General features: G+C 39.7%; 2 protein-coding genes across 8 annotated transcripts in view; one reads left to right on the top strand and one right to left on the bottom strand.

The window, feature by feature from the left end:
* Window positions 1-2,991: 2,991 nt before the first annotated feature.
* Window positions 2,992-9,624, bottom strand: plac8.2 (placenta associated 8, tandem duplicate 2). 2 transcript variants are annotated; one of them, XM_086302600.1, is made up of 4 exons: window positions 9,407-9,624; window positions 4,894-4,999; window positions 4,259-4,383; window positions 2,992-3,261 (listed from the first exon to the last, which is right to left on the bottom strand). In XM_086302600.1, the coding sequence occupies exons 2-4, from the start codon at window positions 4,976-4,978 to the stop codon at window positions 3,157-3,159; spliced, it is 315 nt and encodes a 104-aa protein (XP_086158726.1). In that variant the 5' UTR covers window positions 4,979-4,999; window positions 9,407-9,624; the 3' UTR covers window positions 2,992-3,156. The 2 variants fall into 2 exon arrangements, with proteins under 2 accessions (XP_086158726.1, XP_086158727.1); XM_086302601.1 differs by lacking the exon at window positions 9,407-9,624 and adding an exon at window positions 6,670-6,694.
* A 4,283-nt stretch (window positions 9,625-13,907) lies between these two features.
* The window catches only part of adamts6 (ADAM metallopeptidase with thrombospondin type 1 motif, 6), a 76,054-nt gene continuing 70,799 nt past the window's right edge, over window positions 13,908-19,162 (top strand). For 2 of the 6 annotated variants that reach the window (XM_086301449.1, XM_086301444.1), the window contains exons 1-4: window positions 14,002-14,386; window positions 15,409-15,799; window positions 15,904-16,286; window positions 18,523-18,697. In XM_086301449.1, coding sequence (XP_086157575.1) covers window positions 15,700-15,799; window positions 15,904-16,286; window positions 18,523-18,697 — 658 coding nt within the window. In that variant the 5' untranslated portion in view covers window positions 14,002-14,386; window positions 15,409-15,699. Of the gene's footprint in view, window positions 13,972-14,001; window positions 14,387-14,625; window positions 14,968-15,408; window positions 15,800-15,903; window positions 16,287-18,522; window positions 18,698-19,162 lie in introns of those variants that run through there. The other 4 variants (XM_086301445.1, XM_086301447.1, XM_086301448.1 and 1 more) reach the window with 4 other exon arrangements.

Genomic DNA, 19,162 nt, shown 5'->3' with positions numbered 1-19,162 from the left:
GTCTGCCTCAGTGGATTTTCCTTTTTGTCATTGACAGTTTAAATATGAAGACCAAATTGATGAAATGCTATTTGAGTTCACTTTTCAGCATCTGTACCAATTTTCTACTCAGGATACATGTTCTGGAAGCATTTTAACAAAAGTTTAGGAGTAGATATCGCTATACTGAATGATACAGACAGTTTTTGAGACAAAAATGTTTTATGGAGATTCAGTGGTATAGTGGTTACCACATTTGAAAGATCGCTGGTTCAACAGGAGGAGATATAAATCCAGCTTGTGGGAGAAATGCGGTAGTGTACTCATGCTGGCCCCAAGCAGCATGGGGCCACCGCCTCTGTTCAAAGATGGTCGTTCACAGTGGACATAGATGGCTTCTTTCACTCCTCTTTGACGCCATCTGTCCTCTCTTTCTAAAATGTGAACATTCGCATTCTGGAAAGAATGACAAAGGTGGTGAACAGAGGCGGTGGCTTACGACACCGACCGTCTGCCATCTATAATCCAGTTTTGAGATCCATTAACGCCCACTCGCATCTTGGGCCATTTGACCTCAGTAAATTACACGATAGGGTGGGGCTAGATTTCACAATAGGTTAACCCGAAACCCTGGGTGATCGTGACCTACACCCGTTTTCAAACCTTGGCTCGTGTGATTAGGTAGGGATCAATAGGGGGTCCCTGACCCTCTTAGGGTTTAAAATCTGGGACTCCTAACCTATTGCTCTTAGAACTGAAGAAGCTTCTCAGATGAGAAGTGAAACATCTTCAAGAAACCTAAAGAAGTCCAGACACTTTTCTTTCCTAGCTCCTTAGACTACGTTGACCTGGACGACTGAGAACCTTCAGACATATTTTCAAGATGCTACTGACGATAAATCGACTTTGGGAAGTCGTATTTTTAAAGCACAAGTCTTGGTTTTTAAATCTAGCCATTACAAAGAGTCAGATGATACTGTACACCCATATGGTAGGCCTGTCCTAAAGCTTACTCTGCTTTATTGTTTTTTCCCCCCCGACACAGTGCCGTTAAAAAAATATCACTTTGCAGATTACTGACATCATAGACAAAATAAGTCATTTTCTATAGGGATTTTACCCCCTAGAAAATTGCTAGTTTCACCTTTTATAAACTTCATAAAGCAGATCAAATATTGTAGACATTGTTGTGTTAGTATAATATTTAAATTTTTTGTGGAAACTGTCCTAGGTCTGAGCCACAAGAAACAAAATTTACAACAGATTTGAAAATACTGTAAAGAAAGGTCTTATTTCATTATTCATTATGATTGGGGATATTAATTATGATTTCCTTTGGTATGGGATGATGTCAAAGAGTCTGATCTCAAACAGTCCTGATAAAACAGAATCCATCCAGTTATTTTCTTCTGGTTATCCGTGGCTGGGCCACAGGCCCAGCAGCCTAAGCAGAAAAGCTCAGACCACCCTCTCTCTAGCCATCTCCTCTAGCTTATCTGGGGGAGCACCAAGTTCTTCCCAGGCCAGCCGAGATATAATCTTTCCAGCGTGTCCTGGTGTGGCCTCAGATGAACTACAAAATGGCTTATTATACCGTGTCATTGTTAATTTAACAAAAATTAAGCTAAAATGCAGAAGCAGTGTGTGGTGAAAACCTTAGTGCACTCTCACTGTTTTCATAGGGTAAGTAGCAGCCAGGTTCTGCTTAACAAATGTATCTGATAAACTGATCATCACTCAGTTTGACCACCTGTATAAAAGCAGAAGCTTGCTGGTTTGGTACATTAAGGTGTGTATTCTTTGTGTGTATTCTATATCTCGGTCTCCATAGGCACATTGAATGCTAAAGTTCATGACAGTACTATTAAACAAAAAGACTGAATACATATGACGTGTTTGGGAGTGTTGTCAGGAGAAAGACTCTTCCATCTAAAAAGAACATGACTGCAAAATTACTTGCTGACTTCTTGAACAATGTTTTTTGGACAGAGGAGAAAAAAGTAGAAATGTTTGACCATAACGCATAGCACCATGTTTGGTAAAAACCAAACACAGCATATCAGCACAAACACTTCAAACCAACTGTCAAGCACAGTGGTGGAGAGATGATGATGATGATTTGGGCTTGTTTTACAGCCAAAGGACCCGGGAACCTTGCAATCAGTAATCTGATCATGAACTCTTAAATGCAAACATATTCTAGAATCAAATGTGAGGCCATCTGTCCAACAGCTAAAGCTTGGATGAAGTTAGGTCATGTAACACGTAACACTACAATGATTCCAAGCACAGCAGTGAATCTACAACACAGTGCCTAAAACAAAAAATGCAATGTGTTGCAATGTGCCAATGAAAGTTCACATCTCAACCTAATTAAAATAGCAGCTGTGGTAGAACCTTAAGAGGGCAACGCTCAATGAAGTGAAGCAACACTGAACACACTGAACACAGAATTCAAGTTACTGCTGTTAAAAGTGTTTCTATTAGCTACTGAATTATGGGGTGTACTTGAATACATGTACTTCTGCTTTACTATGAATGTATGTGAATATTTGAGTGAATATATGACGGAAATTACTTGAAACAGCAACATTTTGTTTGACATCTTTCTAAATGATCAAGATCTGCTTAACCAGATACAACTAGTATAACAAGTCTTAACTGTTTGATTCGTGATTCATTGTCTTTCTGCTTTGTTGAACTTGTTGTCTGGAACAGGCTCCACTAACAGCAGACTTAATCGAATAGAAATGAAACTGGATATGAAGTGTACAAATACATTCATACAAATAGATGGAAAAAAGAAAACAAAACAGCACCGTTCAAAATGTAAACAATTTCATTAAAACAGTACAAATTCTGAAGGAACAGTAGTGATAAAAGAAATGCTGTGCTGCAGCTGACTAATGATTAACTGACTAGAAGAGGTTCATGTGATTTTCCCTGTGACTGGGGCAGCTGATACACAGGAGGGTAATCATTTTACAACAAACAGCACTGAGGTGTGCACCATACTTTTCAAAGTATTTAACATTTTTATTGGAAAGGGATGGGTTAATGCTTCACCAGCACTTTATCTGGAGTATATAGAGATAACAGTAGCTTTTCCATCAGAACATCAATGCCATTAATATTTTGTAAAATACATTTTAGAGAGTTTACAAGACTGTTACTCTTTCAGAAAATGCCCTGCTCCTTGCGCCGGTTGATATCTCTCTTCAGCTGGCAGGTGGTGCAGACGGGGCAGCACATGGCCATCATAAAATCGTTACACATGGAGCCCTGGAAACACACGCAGTAACTCTTAGAAGGTGCAGCCTCAACCTCAGTGAAGGGAAGGGAATTAGGCTAATGACACGACCAGAATTTATTTATATGAAAAACCAGGGTTGGATTACAGACTTGATCAAAATGTAAGTGTACACATGCTATCATGCTGTGTTTGCATCAAGCAGAAAGTTGAATAAGTATACAAGCAATGGAAAATTGATCAATGCACTAAATTATATGACATTCCTGCTTCAGAGCCTATATCAGAAGCATCAAACTCAAGACCCAGGGGCCAAAATTGAAACAGCAAAGACTCCAATCTGGCAAAATTTTTGGACTTTTAACTGTGTTTTCATAACTTTTCCTGCTAATAAAGATCTCCCACATGGCAATTTATACAACACCAAAGGGTTAGAGTTAACCCTAAACATCCTATTTTCACTGCTATGCACTACTAGAAATTTCTGTGCTTATTCCAGTGTTGTTGTTTTTTAATCAGGACATTTTCTATTACAGTATTAAGATAAATGTGAGCTGTCTGTGGCCCACAATGTACAGTGAGTTTGACATCCATGACCTAAATGAATCTACATTGCAATACTATGGCTTAAACAGGGAAGGAAAAAAAAACATAATTGGACAGAACCACATTATTGTTTTTAACCTTTGTTTCTCTTAATCTTCGAATATATTTTGATTAATCTTGGGTAACATGTTAAAAGTACTTGTACTTTTTACATGATCATTTTCAGACATTTAGTAATTTGACTCTGACAGCATTTTCAGTTTTTCTCTTTTTATAATATAGGAGGAACATATTTGACTTACAACATGATGGTAACAACTTAATTATTAGTTACATACAGCAGGAAATAGGCTGTTTTCACTCACAGTGAAACAGGTAACTAAAAGACCACTTCTTTGGTTCTAAAAAGGCCTCAAATAGACTTAAATTGGCGAATCCTGCAGAAAGCTTGGCTACTGTTCCTGTTGTCCACTGAAAACTTACCTTGATGTTGTATTTGGTCCTGTAGACGCTACGGATGGGCATGCCCAGACCACACAGGCAACACTCGCCCATGTCACTGGCAATGGTACAGCCGAGGCAGCAGTAGCACCAATAGCCAAAGCAGCCTAAGGCAGGGAGAAAGTGTGTTAAAGGAAGCACTTACAACTTAAATCCATTATTATTGTTATTGTTATTGTTATTATTATAAGTATAGCCGCTCTTCATACATTCCATTAAAATATCCATTCCCAGTTAATTTTTAATATAACTGATAAGGGAAAAAGATCCACAGTCCTTATTTTACATGAGAAAATGCATTCAAGTTTCACCAAGTTTCAGTGGTTTGGTATCCATTTCTTGTCAGTTCCTTAACAGCCCTGAAACCTACATTCATACATTCAGATAGACATTTGAACATAATATATTTACTTAAAATAAGGACTGAGGGTTTGTTTCCACCACACGAACATGTAGATGGAGCATTACAAAGGCCAGTATGAACAGAAAGAAAACCTGCTTTAACTGTTCTTTTCTTAGGTTTGAAAAAAAAGTGTATCCAATTATATCTTGCTGCAAATGCTGTCTCAACTTTGTGCATATTTTGAGCTACAGAACCAGTAAAGAAGGTTACTCACAAATTCCAATGTCATCACAGCAATCTAACACGCCTGTCTGGAATTCAGAAGTTTCATATTTGCCTGGTTGGTTGACCACAGCCATGATCACGTTAAAATCTTCTTTCTGTGGGATGAAAAGGGGTTATAGTTATTGTTTGAATATTGTATGTGAGGAAGAGGAACACTACACAGTAGTGTTCCTACTGGTTCATATTTCTCTTTATTATTCTCGGTGCTTCCATATATGTTTTGGCTTTACTACTTCCACATACTTCACATACACATACTTCAAACAGCATTCAAACTATAAAATGCTCTCAAATTATTGGGATATTACTATAATTTAGCTTTTTCATCTTGACCATTTTGATAAAATCCCTGTTTAACTTTTATCGCATTATGATGATTCTTTTAGAAAATACATGTGCTGCTATGCAATTAAGCTACAGTGTACCACTCTAGCCTTTTGAATCTGTTCCTCATGTAAATGGCCTGTATTTGTATAGCGCTTTACTTAGTCCCTAAGGACCCCAAAGCGCTACATTCAGTCATCCACCCATTCACACACTGGTGATGGCAAGCTACATTGTAAATGGTAAATGGCCTGTAGTTGTACAGCGCTTTTATTAGTAACTCCTAGGGACCCCAAAGCGCTTTACACACCCAGTCATCCACCCATTCACACACACATTCACACACTGGTGGAGGCAAGCTACAGTTGTAGCCACAGCTGCCGAATGTCTTGTAGCTACAATGTAGCTACAAGACACTGGCGCCACCGGGCCCTCTGACCACCACCAGTAGGCAACGGGTGAAGTGTCTTGCCCAAGGACACAACGACCGAGACTGTCCAAGCCGGGGCTCGAACTAGCAACCTTCCGATTACAAGACGAACTGCCAACTCTTGAGCCACGATTGCCCACCTGGTCTGAACAGATTCTTCTTACTGGCTCGATTTTCAGTCTTCCCACACATATTATATATCAAAACAATGGATTTTGTATTTGGATTCAGAAAATGTGACAGAAGCCTACAGACAGAAGCATCGGGTTAGCACGTTGTTAAAGCAGGCCATACAAAAGGCGTCATATGTTTTGTAACATGGCTTCTGAGTTACAAAATGTTTGAGAGCAAGTCAAGGCAGTTTTCCTTTCTCAGCTATTTAGTTGCCGTACTTCACAGGTCATATATCTTTAATAATTCATTTTTTAATTATACACTGTCAACACTCAGAGTCCCTTCTCTGTTCTGATCAAAATTAAATAGCCTGAGAAAGCATACACAGGCTGCCTCTGATGGTAGATTAAAACTGAACAGATTTAGCCCAATGACTGTACAGAAGGCACAGACTGTGACTGCTGCAGAAACACAGAGGCCACGCTCTCACAATCGCTGTTCACTCCATGCTGTGTGAGTGTGTGTCCAAATTTGTAAAAATTGTTAGGTATGCACTTTTTTACCTTAGTTTTGTGCTGCTTTAGTTTGTCTACAGGCTGTTCTTTCTTGCTTTTCTAAATTTTCTGCCAATTTTTCACACTTGGACAACAAGTAGTTTTGACATAACTTCAGCTTGTTCAGCTGTTTTCAGTTGGCAGTTTTGCTCTTCCAATATTTTTGCTAAATTAGTTTCTGCTAAGTTATTACAATTCAGCAAATTTTCTAATATTGACTTTAGCTTCTCCAGCTGAATATTTTAGCTACACAGCATTCACACTGCATTTTTGCAGGAAATGCAAATTTTTCTAGTTACTTTTTTCATTCCTCATGGATTTGTTTTAAGGAGATTAATCTTACCAGCTGGTTGGACAGTTGAAGGATTCTGACCAAGAAGGATTGTCCAGACCATGAAGCAGCTTGAGCCTTTATAACATATAAGAGCAGGTGACTCAATCACCTTTGCTGCTGTGACGAGATAACAACAGCCACAAATCAGCCCTATATCTTTATGTTATGGTAATAAAACTTAACTGCACTGCGTGGTTAAGTCAAAGTCATAGACAAGTGGGATGTCCCACGTGGATCATATAATAAATTTAAAATGTAATCTTTTTTATAGTTTGCTTTTTTTTAATTTCAGGATGAACATTTAGAAAATTTCATGTAATAAAAAATCATTCAGAACAATATATTTACAGGCTCTGAAACTGTATTAATATTATCTTTTGAATAATTTGTGAATGAAAATATGTTTTAAGGGCTTTATTTTTATCATCTTTTCTCCAGTAGCCTTTTAACGAGTAGCCATATCTTTGGCCGGATAACAGTTACTGTAAGCATGAAGATATTTAGTGCACGGAATAAAGACTTATCTCACCTGACCTTGTTTCTGTGTTAACAATACATCATATCAGTGTTGTTAAGCTCAATTATATCGTTACCACCAACTAAAGAGTAAACAACATATAGTAGTGCCTATTTCCTGTACTTTGCTTTGGTACAATTCTGTAGAATTATATTTGTACTCTTCCAGAGTATTAAAACCATATGCTACTTTATACTTTCATTGTTCTTTTGTTTAGCAGCCATATTTTTTTCTTTTCAGGTTTCAAAAGCCAATAATGAAAACATTTGTAATTTTCTTGCATGTAAAAAATATGTTGGCTCCCACCAAAGAGGTTTTCGGCTTTCAGTCAAGAGACTGTGATATATATATTTTTTTAAAGGGAGGTTTGTTGTATTCATAACATACACTTTTGTTTCTCAAATAGACAGAAGGAAAAAGGAAAATCTCCAGAGCTACTCTTAAATTAGGCTACACAGTTGCCACGTATTTGTTTTCAATTTAGAAAGTATAAGTCTGTGTAAAGGATTTAAAGGAATATTGTTGTATTTTCTTTTACAGTACTTATATTGTATATGCAGTCAGTAATATTACTGTTTAGTCTGTTTATTATCATTGTTACGGCTGTTAATGGTGGAAAAAATCTAATGAAACAAAACAGAACTCTTCTATGCATTATTTTTAATACTCATACTAGCTGAACAAATAGGGAGATCTATGCAATGTATGCTGCCATCTCCCAGCCTCACAAAGCACTGCATACATATAAGCAAAGAAAATCCTGTGTGTGCTTCCAACACACATCATTGCAGATACATGCATGTCAGTGTCAGAAAAGTTCACCAAGAATTAAGTAGATTCATAAGCATCTATGAGCCTAAATGTTTTAGTTGTCTTTTAAAATCATGTTATTATATTTACTAGGCAAATTTTATGCCCACTGCAAAACAGAAATGGTGTCAGCAGAAACCTCTAAGAAGTTCTCAAAGGAGCTTGCAAAGAAAAGTGTCTGGACTTCTTTAAGTTGCTTGAAGACGTTTCACCTCTCATCCGAGAAGCTTCTTCAGTTCTAAGGTCAAATGGTGGAGAGTCCCAGATATAAACCTAGTAGGAGTGACCCCCCACAGAGGGACAAAAGGACCCCCTGATGATCCTCTAATCGCCTGAGCCAAGGTGTGTAACTGGGCGTGGGTCCCAATCAGCCAGAGTTTCGGGTGTGTTCATTGTGAAACCTGGCCCCACCTTATCATGCGAATTCCTGAGGTCAGATGGCCCAGGATGTGAGTGGGCATTAAGGCGTCTGGGAAGGGATCTCAAAACTGGATTATAGATGGCAGAGAGTTGGTGTCGTAAACCCCCGCCTCTGTTCAAAGATGGTCGCTCACAGTGGACATAGATGGCTTCTTTCACTCCTCTTTCAAACCATCTGTCCTCTCTGTCCAAAATGTGAACATTGGCATCCTCGAAAGAGTGTCCTTTATCCTTAAGATGCAGATGGACTGCTGAGTCTTGTCCTGTGGAGGTGGCTCTTCTGTGTTGTGCCATGCGCTTGTGAAGTGGCTGTTTGGTCTCTCCAATGTAGAGGTCTGAGCATTCCTTGCTGCACTGTACAGCATACACCACATTGTTAAGTTTGTGTTTTGGCGTTTTGTCTTTCGGGTGAACCAGAAGAAGAAGAAGTTCACTTCTCCCTAGTGAGTAATTTTTTAGGAGGCAGAGGAATATCTTATACTTGTCCATTTAACTGTTTAATTTGGCTAACTTGGTTGAGGTTAACTTACTGTTTGACCAACTCAAAAAAGGAGCCAAACTCACACCAAAAGTTTAAAACTTAAAAGAGAGACAGATTTTTATTTTATTTATTTATTTATTTATTTAAAAAAAAAAGCTTTTTAAAAATAAAAGTAATTAAATACTAGTAAAGAAGACCTTTTACACCCCCGCCCATGCAAATGCTAATTTCCTCTTTAAATTCGCCCAGATTTCTTGGGGTACTTATGAATTTTTCGTTGTTTCATATAACGCTACAATTATATTTTATTGATATTTAACAAAAATTTGTTATACATAAACAATATTAAGGAAAATATATTGCTAAGTGTTCGAGTATTAGCTAACCATTACTAGCTAACCACTGTTAGCTAACAGCCTACTAGCACCGATAGCTAATACTGTAACTAATGTATAACAAAATACAACGTTTTTACAAGCAAATCAACTTATATAGAAGTAAAAATGATTTATACAGGCCTTTTGTTGAGCTAAAGTAAGATCTTTTCTGGAAAAATGATCTTCTGCCCCTTGCTGCTTCCAGCAAATGTTTGAAAAAAACAACAGTAAAAAGTTCAAAGAAGCTCTTTTCCTATTTGTCAGTTTTTTTGCGGTTGGGATCAGGGGCCTGCATGTAATGGTTTACTCAAAGTCTCTGGTTGGGACGAATGCTCTAAATGACTATGAAGTCCCTTGCTTTTTACTTTAACCTAATGCAAATAGATCTTTCTATAAAATGCTGTACAGACTTAAATCAGTCAAACACTACCATATCATGTTTGCTCCCTCCTTCTTTCCCCATAAACTGCTAAGACCAGACTATACTTGTTATTATTATTATTATTTAAGTTTTGCTGATTGTAGCTGTTTTTATTAGCTTATTTTTCTATTTTTAAGGAAGTTGCTTTTCTGTCTCTTCACAGCAAAATCTCCAGTGTTAAATTAACACTAGAGAGTGTGTTTATAGACATGTCTATATGGGTCCACACCTCTGAGTGTTAAATACAACGCTGTTGAGTGTTAAATTAACACTTTTGACAGTGTTATATGTTTAAAAGTAACCTAGTCAGTTTTGAAGATTAACAATGGCTAACACTGAGCAGTGCTGATTTTCTAACACTGGAAAATAACTAAATATTCCAGTCTGACTAGGTTACTTTTAAACATATAACACTGTCAAAAGTGTTAATTTAACACTAAACAGTGTTGTATTTAACACTCAGAGGTGTGGACCCATATAGACACTCTCTAGTGTTAATTTAACACTGGAGATTTTGCTGTGTTGGTGAACAAACCTTAGTAATGGCATACTCACATTTGGACTGTGTCAACAGGCTTTGGATACAACTTTTTTGTGGATAAGTTTAAATTTTGTCCAGGAAATAAATGTTTAAAATGTTCTTGTTCAATGTTACTACATTCAAAAATAAGTGATTATTTGGGAAAAAAAATATAGGGTGGAGAAAATTATTTTAGATGTGGTCTCTCAGGTGTTTAGCCATATTTTAATTTCCATCCATTTCCGGTAATGCTTTTCAAGTTCGAGGTAATGAGGGATTGGTGGTGTGACTAAAGCCTATCTCATTTATCATGGGGGGGAAAGGTAGGGTGCTACCTGAGTAGTGTTGCTGACCATGCCCATCCTTTTATGACCACAGTGTACCCATCTTTCAACAGCTGCTTCCAACACTGTAATATACCATGTCACAAAGCTCAGATCATCTCAAAATGGTTTCTTGACCGTGACAATGACTGTTGTTGAATGTCCTCCACAAGCATCAGACCTCAGTCCAATGAAGCACCTTTTGGATGTGGTGAAACCAAAGATTTGAATCATGGATGGACAAATCTACAGCAACTGTGTGATGATATTATGTCAGTGTGGCGCAAAAGGTCTGAGGAATGTTTCCATTGCTCACAAGCTTGTTGAATCTGTGCCTTGAAGAATTAAGGCAATTCTGAATATTAAAAAAGAGTTCAATTGAACTGTACCTAACTAAGTATCCAGTGCATCTAAGTGGCAGCTGGCAATACAATAAAGTGTAGTAGAAAAGGGAAACTTACTGTCAAGGTGAACTGATTTTATAATTTCCATCTTTTCTCTTGAAAAATATAGGCGCAAGCTTTAAAACTTCAGGGAGAAAAATCCCTGTGAAGACTGCCAAGTCAAAGAAAATTATAACATTTTAAGTGGACTCATATAGTTTTTAACCAGATTCCTAAAATAAAAAATAAAAACATAAAAACAGCTGACTCTATAACAAGTGTAGTGTAAGTGTGGAAATAAAACAACATCTCTGCAAATGTGTAATACTTTAATAAATACACTCAACAAAAATATAAACGCAACACCTTTGTTACTGCTCCCATTCCCCATGGGATGGACGTAGAGACCTAAAATTCATTCCAGATACACAATATAACCATCCCTCCCAAACAGTGGTCACAAATCAGTCCAAATGTGTGGTAGTGGGCACATCTGCTATATTGAGATAATCCATCCCACCTCACAGGTGTGCCACATCAGGATGCTGATCTGACATCATGAGTAGTGCACAGGTGTACCTCAGACTGCCCACAACAAAAGGCCACCCTGGAATGTGTAGTTTTTTGCGCTATTGGGGGTCTGGGGACCCAGAACCGGTCAGTATCTGGTGTGACCACCATTTGCCTCATGCAGTGCAACACATCGTCGCATGGAGTCTATCAGATTGTCAATTGTGGCCTGTGGAATGTTGGTCCACTCCACTTCAATGGCTGTGCGAGGTTGTTGGATATTCGTGGGAACTGGTACACGCTGTCGTATACACCGGTCAAGCACATCCCGAACATGCTCAATGGGTGACATGTCCGGTGAGTATGCTGGCCATGCAAGAACTGGGACATTCTCAGCTGCCATCTGCCCTGAACAATGTGAACCATGATTCATCCGTGAAGCGCACACCTCTCCAACGTGCCAGACGGCATCGAATGTGAGCATTTGCCCACACAAGTCTGTTACGGCGACGAGCTGGAGTCAGGTCAAGACCCCGATGAGGACGACGGGCATGCAGTTGAGCGTCCCTGAGACGGTTTCTGACAGTTTGTGCAGAAATTGTTTGGTTGTGCAAACCAATTGTTCCAGCAGCTGTCTGGGTGGCTGGTCTCAGACGATCTTGGAGGTGAACCTGCTGGATGTGGAGGTCCTGGGCTGGTGTGGTTACACGAGGTCTGCGGTTGTGAGGCCGGTTGGATGTGCTCCCATATTCTCTGAAACGCCTGTGGAGACGGCTTATGGTTGAGAAATGAACATTCAATGCACGGGCGACAGATCTGGTTGACATTCCTGCTGTCAGCATGCCAATTGCACGCTCCCTCATTGCTTGTGGCATCTGTGGCATTTTGCTGTGAGACAAAACTGCACATTCCAGGGTGGCCTTTTGTTGTGGGCAGTCTGAGGTACACCTGTGCACTACTCATGATGTCAGATCAGCATCCTGATGTGGCACACCTGTGAGGTGGGTGGGATGGATTATCTCAATACAGCAGATGTGCCCACTACCACACATTTGGACTGATTTGTGACCACTGTTTGGGAGGGATGGTTATATTGTGTATCTGGAATGAATTTTAGGTCTCTACGTCCATCCCATGGGGAATGGGAGCAGTAACAAAGGTGTTGCGTTTATATTTTTGTTGAGTGTACATATATTTAAAACGGTGATGGTACACTCCACAAAAAAATTTGGTCAACTGGCAACAAATATGTACCATAATCAGGGGGTTCAGACTGTCAAACAGTGTGTGCATAAATAGTTAAATAGTTTAACAAAAATAAATTATTTGCAATTAAATTCCACGAAGTGATCTACCTGACAGGTCCACGCCGGCATTTACACTTTCCAACCTGCCTTGGTCTTTTCAACACACGATGGCGCTACTCCCCAAAAAACAGAATAACACCGACTCCATCTGTGAATGACGGCATGTAATGACGACCTGACTGTAATGATACATGCTCGTACATAATGAGCAGCTGTAACTGAAACTCTGGAAGAGGCATGATTTCCAATTTCCGACAGGCTAAAGATAGACGCGGTCGTAATTACAACAAAGCTCACAGGATACTATTAACCTGCACAGAAGACCCTAAAAAAATACCAAACAGACCACATCCTCTGATTCAGACATTAAATTCTATGATGTCTTACAAACTGCTGAGTGTAATCTGAGGAGGAATACACAGCAAACTGCAGGGTTAACACAGGCAAAGCCAGAGAATCGTGTTTATTTGATTAATTCTTTGTTCAAAGTTAATGCGAAATGTGAAAGTGTACATATTCATTGTTTTTGAATTATGGGCTATCAATGAATCGACTTTTAATAGTTTCCTTGTTTTTTACTTAAAGAAAGTAATTGAATACTTTGGCTTCTTGCGCCAAAGAGCCCCACTGGTCCTCTAAAAATATGCTGTCTGTAATGTATCATATTATCATGAGTGTTTGATGTAATATCATAATCTGACAGGGGTGTCAAACTAAATCTACTGGAGTAAAAAGTATTTCAAAGAGGTTTTGGTGTACAATAACATGGAAATATATATGCATGTGCTTGGTTTTTCTACAATTGCAGGGACGACATTTCCTGTTTGAAAGTTTGATTCATAATTCTGTATCCTCTTACCTGAAGTTCATAATGAAAACATTAAGTATTCAGTTAATAATGAACAGAATACTTTAAAATGGGTTGTCCTCCACACGTTTGATCTTTAATGATAATTTTGTGTGCTTTGTGTGACAGCTAGTTATAGCTGTGAAGTAATGCAGTGGAACAGAGTTGGTTAATAAAACAGGTGACTTTAACGTGCGGAAATTGAAGACGGCTCTGTAAATTCGCTGTTTCAGTGATGGACATGCGCACACTGATGGGATGGAAGAGAGGCACCTCTGCACTGACGTCACCCCCCCCCCCCCCCCCAAAAAAAAAAAAAAAAAAAAAATGTCCCGGAGCTGGGACATACCCGGTTTCTCTGCAGTGTAGTAGTGAGGAGGAGCAGCTCCAGAATTGTAAGCCAACTTTTTCTGGTGTTTGCATGGATGCACAGCTTCTCTAAACTTTTTTTTAAAAACATATTTAAGGTTTTAAGAGCGACCACAATGAACACAAACTTTATTTTATAAAGATAGACTGAACATATAAAACCTTCTGCGGAAGGAAATCCAAAACTTGGAAAAGCTGCTTTTTTGTGTGTGTGTGTGTGAGACAGTCTTGGGCTGGGATACCACCGCTGCTGTTGCTGCTCGGGTGTCTGGGCTGAAGGGGAGAATCTCAGTGAGGCTTCACAGGATGGCAGAGTTCAAAAGGAGATGAAAAGAGGAGAGCAAAGGAGGTCTGTGTGCGGAACTTGAGAGCTGCAGAAGTGATTTGGTCCTGGGCTCTGTCTGCACACTCGGATTGGAGCTGACAATGAAGATGAACATGGTAAATGGGCTCAAATCTACTCTGTCAAGAAAATAAGACTATATGTTTTTTCTACTTTTTCTCTTTAAAATAATCGGAGATGATTCGTGTGAACATTTCAAATGTTAAAATAGCTATTTTACCACTAAGAGCTGAGAGAGAGTTTAAGGGGGGGTCGTTGCGTGGAAAAGGCGTACTTTAGGCAGCATTTACGCACAGTAAGTTCGCAGCGTTACAGGTCCACATCTGCAAAAGTTTGCCTATCCGGCTGCTGAAAACAAACTTCCCCTGAGCAACAAAAGCTGCGGTCTATTTTGACTTGCAGACGCTCCTTGAGGGTTGCGTTTGCGGTACCGGTGTAATGCATGCGGGCTGGCTGCCAACTGTCTGGGTCAGAGTGGCCAAGTAGGTAGCGTTGTCTGTCTGTCTGGACCGCAGGAGCGCTACAGCTGAAGAAACATTTGCGAAAAGCCCTCCTTTCCAAAAAGGCTACCACCCGTGTTTGGAGTCCGGTCTCTTCCTCGGATCGTCACCGCTGTGTCACCTGGATCCGCTTGTGTGCTGCAGTTTGTAGTTTGCACATGTTGCTTTCAAGCGCGTCAGTGAGTAAAACTAATCTGCAGAAATATCAGCTTGCACAGCTGACATGTATGCGTCCGTTCCAGCGCGGGTTTTACACGTCATTTGTATTGTATTGCCACGTTTTTGTCACGGCGTATCAGCCATTAAACGGCCATCCGTGTATTTAAAGAGGTACTGGCACAAATGGAACCGACACCAGTGCTCCTCGTGGAAATCTGTAATATGGGGTGTTCAGCGTTGCCTTACGTTTTCATTCATTGATTACAAACCACAGATGGAGTCAAAGCTTGCCATCAAGCCTGCTATAGTTAGTTGCTCAGTATAAGCATATAAATGCAGATATTAAATAAGTACAAAGTTTTAGAATAGTCAGTAGCCAATTGATCTAGCACTTGACGACCAATAAATCAACTAACAGAGTGGGCTATCGTTGGGTAATCGCTGCTTAATTTTCTCCACAGCAGTGCAGATGGATTGGTCAAGACAAAGATACAGAGCTTCCTGTTTGCGTCTGATGGATTACAGTGTTTTGTATGAGCTGCTGACATGAATTCAGAGGCTGGTGAGATGTGGGAGTGCTCATCTTCAGGAGAAATCTGAGACCTGAATGAGCCTTCAAGCACGGTGAGAGCATTTTAATTGAAGGAGGCGCACCATGGACTTGTTGTGGTCTGCCATCAGACCCATTATGTCCTTTTAACCCATTTGTAGCACCCTCTACCCCTACCCCATGTCACATCTTTCCCTGAATTATGGAAATTTTGTGGAAGACGCTGACTTGGACACTGAGCCTGGTGGTGATGACTGCTTCTGAATTTCAAAGTATCAGCAAACTCTCACACAACTCCCAAGGTATGGTGGTGACACATGGACAAAAAAAATTCTGCTGTACTCAACAGCTTATTTTCATAACATCTTCTTATTTCTGTTCCATTCTCTTCTTTTCCTGGTAAAAGAGGAGTTCCTGTCCTACCTGCAGCACTACCAGTTGACTGTCCCGGTGCGGGTGGATGAGAATGGAGAATTCCTGAGCTACACTGTGAAGCACCACCGGCCAGGCCGACGGAGACGGGGGGCGGTGGATCCGATGATGGGAGCCCAGCCCGCGTTAGACCCACTGGAGCCCCGACTGTTCTACAGACTGTCAGCCTATGGAAAGCACTTTCACTTAAACCTGACTCTCAACCCCCACTTGGTGTCAAAACATTTTACAGTGGAGTACTGGGGTAAAGAAGGGCTGGAGTGGCGGCATAATATGGTAGATAACTGTCACTATATTGGATTCTTGCAAAATCAGCACAGTACAACTAGAGTGGCACTCAGCAACTGCAAAGGCCTGGTGAGTACAAAGTGCCCCCCCCCCCCATGTTTATGTCAGATATAACTAGGTTGTGGTTCTGGTAGATTTTTGGTAGATTCGGCAGAATATTATCACAAGATTATTGCAGTTTGCTTAAGAGAATCTTGGCTTTTTTTCCGCATGGTGCACTGAGCCTGCAGGCAGCTTGGAGTGACTTGAGGTTTATGTTGAAAAAAATCACATCATCTCAGTGATCTGATTGTGATAACCATCAGTGCTTTTCTTCTCACTTGTGCGCTGGATGTCACACTTGAGTAGTTGAGATCACATTTCTTAAGCAGATCCTTGTGTGATCTTTAAATGATATGCCTATAAATGTGCAGGTTTCAGTTCAAAAACAAAACTGAGCAGCTCTAATAAGGCATCTAATTATCCTGTCTAAGCACAGACTGTGTGACTGTTCAGTACCTCTTAACTAATCACGGAATTGTGCCAAATTTTAAAAGCTGTTATCCCTCCATGCTCGAGAGTAACTCTAAAGAAGTTAAAAAAAGAAAAAGGCCCTGCTTCTTATTGGCAAATGTAATCATGTGGGGGAAACGCTTAGCCAAATGTGTTGGCAAGACATAGCACTGAGTATCATAAATTGAATTAGTGTTTGCCCTTTTTTTCTTACATCACCAAAAATGGACAAAACTGTGTCTGTACTTTAATGTAATCAGCTGTCTGGACATTTTGAGATCTTGACATCACACACTATTAAAACCCTACATCAAAAATGTTTCTGTAGGCTAGTGTGATATGTGGTTAATTGCTTTTATTGTGGGTTTTACAAAGCCAAGCCAGTGTTTCCTATAAACCCACTCTGAAGGACTTCTCCTAGGTTATGCTCCAGAGGGGGCATTGACAGGGGGAGAAGAATGTTTTAATGCTGGTCTGGATGTAACTGATTGTTTGGGGTTCTTAAATTTTACTGCAGATTAGTGACTAATGCATTGTATATGTGAAAACATGTCCCTAATGAGAAGCAAGAGGTCACATAAGGGGATGTATTAGTTGTTTAAAGGGACACTCCAAAATGACTATCTTGTTTTGTTTTTGTTTTTTTTAATTAGCTGCCCAAATTCTGGATTGTACTTTTTTACAACTTGCTACAAAGCAAAATCTTTTTCACATGTTCCCCACCTGACATGTGCCCAGTATTTTCAGACTTTAAAAATTAGGGTTTGGAACACCTGCTATCCAGATTCAAACTGACGTGACTTTGTTATGATGTCAGCATGACAATCCGTCAGTCAGAAGTGGAAAACAATAGGGCTGTTGGAGGTGTGTAGGCTTTAGTTGTGATATGGCTTCCAATAATCATTGTGTTCAAACTGTCCACTGTAAATAAAAGATGGAATCAGGCACTATGACATCAGTGTCAAGCTTGAGTGTTGGCGTTTTAGCTGCTGTGTTCGTTCTTTGTAGTCAGAAACGACCAAATTTGGATGACTGGGTGGAGGTCCAAGTTATGAGCTAACGCTAGCTAGCTTGATTATCTATCTCCATTCATAACTGAAGCCCAAACATCTTGGACAGTGTGCACCTCACAGCAAGCTTTATTGTTTATCAGATAATTACAATATAATTTCATCATTAAAATTTCCCAAAAGCCACCAACACAGAACCTCCAAAGGTCCAATTCAGTGACTTCTCTTAAAAGAAGTAAGGCCTACAAAAGAGTGACGGAATATAGCAAAGTAGACACTTGTCAATTAAGGTGGCCATGGCCATAATTCCATTACCAAGAGTGATTAATTTATATTACAAAATGTCCCACCATAGACTTGTTATGGTGGGAAACTATTCACAAAACCAAACCATTTTATGCACGTCACTTTTTGAGCCAGCCTCAAGTGGTCATTAGATGAAAAGCAGTTTTTGGCATTTAGTTGAGTTTTCCCTTGAGACATGGCTGCTTGGTTCAAACTATCTCCCTTGGATTTCAGAACTCACCAATAACTCTAATATAGCTTGAATGTTTGTTCTTTTTTTTTCATATATATTCATAAAAGCAGATTTTGAAAATGTTCACCTGTTGAAACAAAGGATGCCTGAGTTTCCTTCATGTCCACCTGTCTGAGCACAGACAAGAGTAACAAGTGTCTAAACTAGGATTGCTCCTTTAATAAAATGATTATGAAATACAGTGCTTTTTCTTAAGACTGTACTTTTAGTACCAATGTTTCCTGTTTTTAACCTGCTTTTTTCATTGATTTTCTTCCCCAACAAGCACGGTGTTATTACAACAGAGGAAGAACAGTATTTAATAGAGCCTTTAAAGAACATATCCTCAACCACCTCTGGTGAATGGAACCTGGAAGAAGCACAGCAGCATGTTATTTATAAAATGTCTGCCATTCCCTCACCACAAGAGCATAGCCAGGAGTTCAGCTGTGGCATTTCAGGTTGGTGAACCTCCATCTGGGTTGGACTCTGTGTGGGTGGAACTGACGTAAAGGAATAACTATACATAGCAAGTTAGAGGAAGTGCTGGTTTGGTTCTAGGCCCAGGTTCTGTTAGACATGACCGGGCCTCTTGTGTGCTATAGTTGCTCCTGGCCTGGACACCTTTCAACCTGTGACAGAAAGTCTTGCTCCAGCTTTCATATAACGCCCTTCAGTGCATAAAGAAGACTTTACACAAGAACAAATTCTATTTATAGGACCAATAATCATCTTGAGAATTAAAAATTCTCAGTTTCACCAATGCTCTGTTTGCTGAGATACGTTGAGTTAGAACCAAAAATAACCAGGTGGATATTTAGGTATTCGGCCAGGGTCTTATGAGAAAGAGCAAAGACTGTCATCACCAGGAAGCCAGCATGTCCTAACATGCAGCATCTTATAGCTTTTTCCCAGAGCATCTGCTG

The sequence above is a fragment of the Aulonocara sp. 'chitande type north' Nkhata Bay genome, linkage group LG7, assembly GCF_057382095.1.
Source record: "Aulonocara sp. 'chitande type north' Nkhata Bay isolate Kocher_YH1m ecotype deep benthic linkage group LG7, A_spYH_male_GT1.1, whole genome shotgun sequence".
Classification (NCBI taxonomy): Eukaryota; Metazoa; Chordata; class Actinopteri; order Cichliformes; family Cichlidae; genus Aulonocara; species Aulonocara sp. 'chitande type north' Nkhata Bay.
This window is presented reverse-complemented; position numbering and strand designations above follow the sequence as displayed.

Excerpts from the sequence above, each read along its gene's own strand:
- plac8.2 (XM_086302600.1), bottom strand. The coding sequence starts at position 4,978 with ATGGCTGTGGTCAACCAACCAGGCAAATATGAAACTTCTGAATTCCAG. Across the intron at positions 4,384-4,893 it reads CTGTGATGACATTGGAATTT|GCTGCTTTGGCTATTGGTGC; the intron begins GTGAGTAACCTT and ends TCCCTGCCTTAG. Across the intron at positions 3,262-4,258 it reads GGACCAAATACAACATCAAG|GGCTCCATGTGTAACGATTT; the intron begins GTAAGTTTTCAG and ends GTGTGTTTCCAG.